This window comes from Colobus angolensis, unplaced genomic scaffold (assembly GCF_000951035.1).
Source record: "Colobus angolensis palliatus isolate OR3802 unplaced genomic scaffold, Cang.pa_1.0 Scaffold20, whole genome shotgun sequence".
In the NCBI taxonomy this organism is placed as follows: domain Eukaryota; kingdom Metazoa; phylum Chordata; class Mammalia; order Primates; family Cercopithecidae; genus Colobus; species Colobus angolensis.
This window is the reverse complement of record NW_012115155.1, coordinates 998,139-1,005,139: the sequence shown is the minus strand read 5'-3', so window position 1 is coordinate 1,005,139 and position 7,001 is coordinate 998,139. Positions and strand designations below refer to the sequence as shown.

At 53.3% G+C, this 7,001-nt stretch overlaps 1 protein-coding gene across 1 annotated transcript in view; it reads left to right on the top strand.

Annotated features, from left to right (window-relative positions):
• Positions 1–214: 214 nt before the first annotated feature.
• The window catches only part of EN1 (engrailed homeobox 1), an 11,001-nt gene continuing 4,214 nt past the window's right edge, over positions 215–7,001 (top strand). Inside the window, exons 1-6 of the mRNA XM_011941712.1 lie at positions 215–287; positions 904–967; positions 1,340–1,548; positions 4,119–4,230; positions 4,761–4,841; positions 5,060–5,116. Of these exons, the coding sequence (XP_011797102.1) occupies positions 215–287; positions 904–967; positions 1,340–1,548; positions 4,119–4,230; positions 4,761–4,841; positions 5,060–5,116 (596 nt within the window). The remainder of the gene's footprint in view (positions 288–903; positions 968–1,339; positions 1,549–4,118; positions 4,231–4,760; positions 4,842–5,059; positions 5,117–7,001) is intronic.

The following is a 7,001-nucleotide window of genomic DNA, read 5'->3' as shown; positions in this document are numbered from 1 at the left end:
GCACACACACTTTCACACTGACACAGCACAACGCAACCACACGAGGATTAGAGAGACAAAACGCACACAATTTCTTGCGTGCACACTCGGGTACACACTCGGACTCACACACGCACCCAACCCGAGCCTCTCAGAGTCACGAACAAACACGCACGCGCGGGACTACACACTCGTCCCCCTCCCAGCTTTCTGCTGGAGCGGGAGACCAGGGAAGATGGCCCGAGAAGGCCTTGACATTGCAGTGACCCCCTCCCACCCCCCACATCCGATTCAATATGAGGAAGGAGGTGGGGCGGGGTGGGGTAGACAGACGGGTTCTCGCCCCTCTCCCCCAATCCCAGGCTCCTGAGACTTTCCGTTCCCTTACCGCCCCACCTTCTGTACTAAACTTTTTCCTTCCACATCTTCCCGCCTGGGCCCTGCAGCGCCGACCTCTGCTGGAACCCAGAGCTTTTCTTGCACCTCCCCGGAAAGAGGGTCCCAAAGATGCACGCCCCATGGGCAACACGGAGGCGCGGCCTGGATCAGGCTCTGGGGCCGGCAGAGGCAGAAAACCTAGGCGCGGAGAGCCGGGTGCACGAACTTTTGTCTCCTTTTCCAGGGTCAGTGGGAAAAGAGCCCGGGGCCAACCAACCCCTCCCCTACAGGAGTCAAAGGGAAGAGAAGGAAGACAGTTAATTCTGGGACAAGCGAAAAGAACGGTTTTGGAGTCACGGGAGCTTTTCCTGCACAAAGGATTTGGATGTTGTGTTTTTCCTTCTTTTCTGGTGTTTTTCGTTCCCAACTTTGAAGTCGGGTTCTGACCTCCTGGAGACCACGGACTGAGCGGAGGGGTGGGGGCAGCAGAACCCGGAAGCCGCGCTGGCCCCTCCTCAATCGCTCCCACACTCTCACACGCCCAAGGCCAGTCGGTGTGGACCCCGAACCGCGCTAAGCCGGAGCCAGGCGGGAGCGGCCACTCGGACAGGTGGGGACCAGGGGTGGGAGCCATACAGGGATAAAAGCAAAATAAAAAATAGAAGAAAATTCAGGCATAGACATTGAATTAACTCTGGATTGTTTCTTTTTTTCGGGGAAAGGGAAAGAGATTAAACCCAAACTCGGGTCTGGGTTCTGGGGTTTGGGTGGGATTCAGTGTAAGCACAAAAAGCGGGATGTCAGATTAAAGGGAAGAAAAATAAATAGGGAATTGTGTGTAGTCCTCATGCTTCCCGGAGCAGCGAAGTCTAAAATTCTCAGCTCCAGAGGCCTGTCTGGCTGTGTGATAGAGTCCCAGCGAGGTTTGAAATTCCGGGGGGGCGGGGCAGTGAAGGCTCCTCTTCCCGTAACCCGAGCCAAGGGGCCCTGCGTCCGGCTCCCGGATCATCCCCGCGCAGCCGGAACGCCGCCTGCAAACCCGCGAGCAACGACCGTTCGGGTGTTTGCACCCTGGCGCCCTCTGCGCCTGGCGCGGGCCTGTGGACAGCCCGCGGGGCTCAGAGAGGAAACCAGAGCCCCAGGAGCGCTTTCTGATTCCCGGCCACGGGGTGCAATTTACAGAAATCATCGGTATCTTTCCACCGTTTCCCACGGGGAGTCACGAGGAGAAAGGTCTCAGTATGTCTGAGCCTGAGAGAGAGAGAGAGAGAGAGAGAGAGAGAGAGAGAGAGACTATTTCCAGAACAAAACTGTCCATGCTGTGAACTGCCTCAGATAAGAAGGAGAAAACTCTGGAGGAAGACCGGATGGTGGGGACATAAATCCAAATACTGAAATCCACGAAGGTGACAACATCCAACAGTGGGTTTTTTCTCGGGCTTTCTAGATACCTAGACATTTTTAGTCTTATTTCATATATACAGAAAAAAAGAAATCCTGCCTGTCCCTCACCCCCTTCATGAAATGCTCTGGGTCCTCTACAAACAAAGCTGATGCCCCAATTTCAGGAGTCAACGGAGCATTTTATTTTGTCAGCGGAGCATTTTATATTCCATGGTTTACCTCCCATGCACCCCCCACCCACCGGCTTTTTTCCTTTGCTGCCTTCCCTAGTCCCATTCCACTTTGGACAGAATTGCTTAGGATCCCTAACCAATACCCAACGAATCCCTTAGCACCCACCCACCCCCACATTATTGTGGGCTCCAAATGAAGACCAAGACCCCGAGTGCTAATTGAATTAGTCTATTGAAAAAGACTGTCAGGTACAACGACGTGACTCGAGGCCCCACATTTCCCAAGGTCTATAGGCTTTGGGGACCTGCGATGTATAGTCTGACCTTCTAGCTCATAATAACGCGGCACTTGTAGCAGAAATCTCCTCGCATTCACTCCCAACAAAACCGCTGGTCATCCAGTCCCCGTAGGAAGGCTGCACGCTATTGTGTTGCGACAACTCATTCATGTCCCGCACCACGAGGCCCCACCGCCATCTGATCTACACTCGAAATGCGATTACCACCCTGTGTATGCAACACGCTCCTACTCCCAGTCCATGGCGCACACCCCTCACCAGGCTGCAAGAATTTCTTTCATAATTCTCCTTCTGGTCCTCATCCTTGAAAGAGAGGTGGAAACATGCAGGACCCTGGTATTTGTCTCTGCCTACACAAAATCCAAAATTCTATGGATACACAGGCAGGTCCTCTTTTCTGAACAGCATACACCAAAACCTTCAGCAAATACATTTCTTCATGCCTGACTAGTGGGGCTGACTTGGATGTATACATTGACGTTCACATACACACAGGGGTCTCTTGCCACAAACTATACACACACACACACACACACACACACACACACACACTACTTTTATAGACTAATTTTCTCTCTGGGTGGCTCTCACAGACCAAGCAAATAAACACAAATATACACTATGGTCCCCACAGCCACGGGCCACTCTTCAAGACCGCTGAGTGTTTTTCCCAAAATTAGAAAAGGGGAGAAAGGTAAAATTTCCCAGTCTTCACTCTATTAAACACATGCCAGTCTTCCGACCACATGATTCCCAAACCCTGCTAACTAGCAGCTCCCCAAACATGTATGCATCATTCTCCTCTGTTTGGCCAGGTGTCTTTGGCTCAGTGGGAGCCCCTGACTATCCTCAGAAATGCAGGAAGTCTAAGGACAGGAGAAGGGAAGGACGGTTGGGGTCTCTCTCTGTCCTATTTACCCAACTCCCCATCACTGAAGGCCTCTTTGGGACCTCCTTCCTTCAAGTGAAAAAAAGTAGCACCCCTCCCCCAACTTTGGCATTTGAGACAAAACAGACTCTGTATCCTCCTTGTCATTCTCCACTTTTATCTGGGCTATCCCCGAGAAAAGGGGACTTGGGGACAATCAACTTATTGCAGAGACGCAGCCCAGTCTGTGGCCTTCTGTGTGCCTCTAGCCCAGCTGACTGCATAGCTCAGAACTGCAAGACCATAGAAATGCGCACTGGGTACCCCTACACTTCCATACCTTTGGAGAAAGGGGCTCCATTCCATTTGAGTAAGGCTTCCCCACCTGCTACCCGCAGGCCCACCTCTCTGCCACCCCGGCCTGGACATCAAGTTGAAAGTAATTCCTCAGCTCCAAAGGCAGAAACGAGTACCCCCAAAAGGACCGCCATACAAATATAACCACTCGTGCAGATACAATCCTTCACACACACCCTAACGCTTTACCCACATACTTGTACACACAACTCACCCTGCCCGCAGTTCCTCACTCACACGCCCAGCCCCGGGCTCACTCAGAGTCCTGTGAACCCCTCACCCATCCGTCTCGGCCAACATTTGTTCACCCAGCCCTCACACACTTCACTTGCATGCTTGCCAAGACGCCAATGCGCTCACACAGAGTTCGCAATAGCATGTTCATTTGCAGGAGGGAGAGGAGGGCGTAGGGTCTGGGTGGAGGTCATGGAGCGCAGGGCGGCGCGGGGTACCGAGGGTCCGGGCCAGGCTGGGCCTGGGGGAGGTGGGGGGACGAGCCAGCGCGCAGAGTGCCGCCTAATCCAGCTCGAGCTCGTGGGCCGCGGGTGCATTTATCATCCCATTACTGTAACAAATCCGGGCTCCACTACATGAAAGGTAAAATGAATTACCGACGTTAAGCCGTCAATAAAGTCATTTCTGTAAATGGTGTCTCCAAAGGGCCGCCGCATTATTCAGCTGGCTTTATCAGCTGGCTGGAAATTACGTGGAGGAGCCGGGCCGCGCGGCGCGCGGGGCCGCTCACTTTGATTAAGCGTCTTGCCAGCGCGATGTGACAGAGCTTTTGACCAGGGTTTTATTCAGAGGCCTGTGATGAACGCCAAGCTGATCAGGCGGAATGAAGAGTAATTAAAACCTATAAATTATCTTCCGCAGCCCTTCTCGAGGCGTCTCCTGCAGGCGAGATAAGGCGTCGAGACCCTATTTACCGCGCTGAAAGGGACCGCGGCGCACAAAAGCTACGCAGCTAAATAGGATATTGATAGTGTCCTAATTAGAATTTAATTAAGTACCCACGCTTGCTTGCGGGATAAAGATTTCAATTTTGCGAACTTAAATATAAATAAAAACCCACCCTCATTTCGGGGAGAAGGGGTGGGGGCGCCTGGAGATTTCGGGGAGCCCTTGGGTGTGCGACTGGAGAGGACTCGGGAGACTCCAAAGTGGGGTTGGAGGCGGCTTGGGAAGGTTGAGAAGACTGTAGCGCAGCGTTAGGGAGAGAGATTTTCTCCCCTAGGCTGCAGTGCAAGTCTAGCCGGGAACTCTGCCCTGGAAATCGGGGGACCCTCGCCTGCTCCCAAGATGCGGTGAACAGTACGAATTCCTGCTCTCCACCAGCGGTTTTGAGAAACTTCAGCAACTGCGGTGTTGGTTCGACTTATTGTGGGTTTGGTTGCATGTTCCTCCTAGCCTAACCCCCTGTGACTTTTCTGGAAAACTGGAGGTAGGGGGATTATTTCGCATGTCACAAATAGACAATATTTCCAAAGAGATACTTTCTCTACTGTCCCAGTTGGGGAGGGCGTTCAGGGAGAGGAGGTCCGCTGGAGCTCTAAGATGACACCCCTGAAGGCCTCGTTTGCCTTTCTCGGCCACCGCAGGCTTCAGCATAGTCGGATACTGGTCCTCCAAAACGACTCCGGAGACAAGTCCCGCAGGTGCCTAGAGCTTCAGTCCACAAGCCACCCCCGTCCCTCACATTCCCGGTTATGAGAAAACTTTGGGGGTGCCTCGACCAGGAAACAGCGAAAAAGAGTCCGGCAGACGGGAGAGTGATAGCAGCTAGAGGAACCGCATTCCCCTCAAACTAGGGAAGAACGCACAGGGCTGGAGCCGGAGGCACCCAGGGAGTTGGGAGCAATCCCAGGAAATTCAGTTACCCTGCAATTGAGGGAAACTCCTTGTTCAGAACGTCAGCTGGCCAGGGCAAACACTTGGGGTGCAGCGCTTTTATTTATTTGATTTTACTTTGCAGGGAAATCTAACACAGAGGTTACCCTGAACTCTAAAAGCTAGGGCCTAGCGCGCATCCGCGTTCTGACTCGCCGGTCCGGCGGGGGCCCTCCTGAGATTACTCTGCGTTGCCCGGACTCCCACTGCCAGGGAAGGTCCAGGCGGCTGGCGCTGGGGCTATTCCGAGCCCTCTGGGCTTGGCTCTATGGCGCCAGGACAGCTCCAGGGTGTTGTCGAAAGTCTGGACCGGGGAGGGCATGGGTGCGGATTCCCCACAAAGGGAAAGCAAGGCAGCGGGCCGGCAGGAGACCTACAAACATAAACGTGCGACGCTAGCTAGGCGCAGCGGGCCTTTCAGATTTTGCTATTTGTGAAAAATAAATTGCGCCTCTGAAAGAAACCAACTCTAGGTCTATTTCACATCACCGACCTCCTTGTCTCACTCCCCCTCCCTCAACTACACACACCCAAACCCACACCGACGCACACACACACAAACCGGCAGTGACAACAACCACTCATCCTTCATAACAGCAACCAGAGAGGAGAAAATAAAAAGCTGAGGTTCTTAGGCGTGGGGGTGCAAAACAGCCAGGCTCCTGCCTACTGCCCCTGCTCCCGGCGCGCACAGACCCGTAATCCTGCGTTTCTCCAACAAGTTGTTTATGGAGTTGCTTCTCCATTTGCCTACATCCCAAAATCCACCCCTCCCGGGTTTCTTCTGCCCCCTCCTCGGTCCCGGCCTGAAGGAGGGGGAGGGGCGAAGGTGGGGGAGGGCGGACCCGACGCACAGGGCCAGCGCCGCGGCGCCCCCTCTCCGCCCGCGGCTGACGCCCCCGGATTATTTATCCGCGAAGTCCCGCGCGCGCCCATTGGGCCGAGGCCCGAGTGTCAGCGCGAGTCCCGGCTCGCCATTGGCTCCGCACACGTGCGGCCCTGACTCACGTGCTTCCGGTTTGAAGGCAAAAAGTGTGCCTGGGTGATTTTTTTTTTTAAGCGAGAGAGTTTGTGCAAAGATCCGAGCTGTCAGAGATTTGAAAAAAAAAAAAAAAAAAAAAAAAAAAAAAACAAAACCCAGCCCGGCGCTGGCGGAGACGCGCTCTCCCTGCAAAAAAAGCAAAGGCGATTAAAGGCGCTGCCAGCCTCACGCTCTGGGCACAGCTGAGCGTGACACTCGGGGAAGTCAAATCCCTCACTACTGCCTAGGAAGATGGCTAGACTTTAAATACTATTTTTTTCCCTTTAAGAAAAAAAATTATTGGAGCTTTTTTCTTTTTTTCTTGCTTTCTTTTTCCTTTTCTTTTTCTTTTTTTCCTTCATTTTTTTGGCCGTGGCTTACTCCCCATTTAAATCAAATCATTGAATCTGGTTGCAGAAAGAAAAAAGAAATAGCCAAGTGTCTCCATATCTGGATGTCTACAAATTAGAGAGGGAGAGACAGCGAGATCTATCTGCTAGATAAGAGCGAGCGATCCAGGCCAGACGCCTGAGATTTTTTCCTGCACCCGCCCGTGCCTTCGCTGGGGCTTCGCCTGCCTCCTTCCTCTGCGCACCCCCACGGGCCGCTGGCAAAGTGGGGTGGGGAGCGAG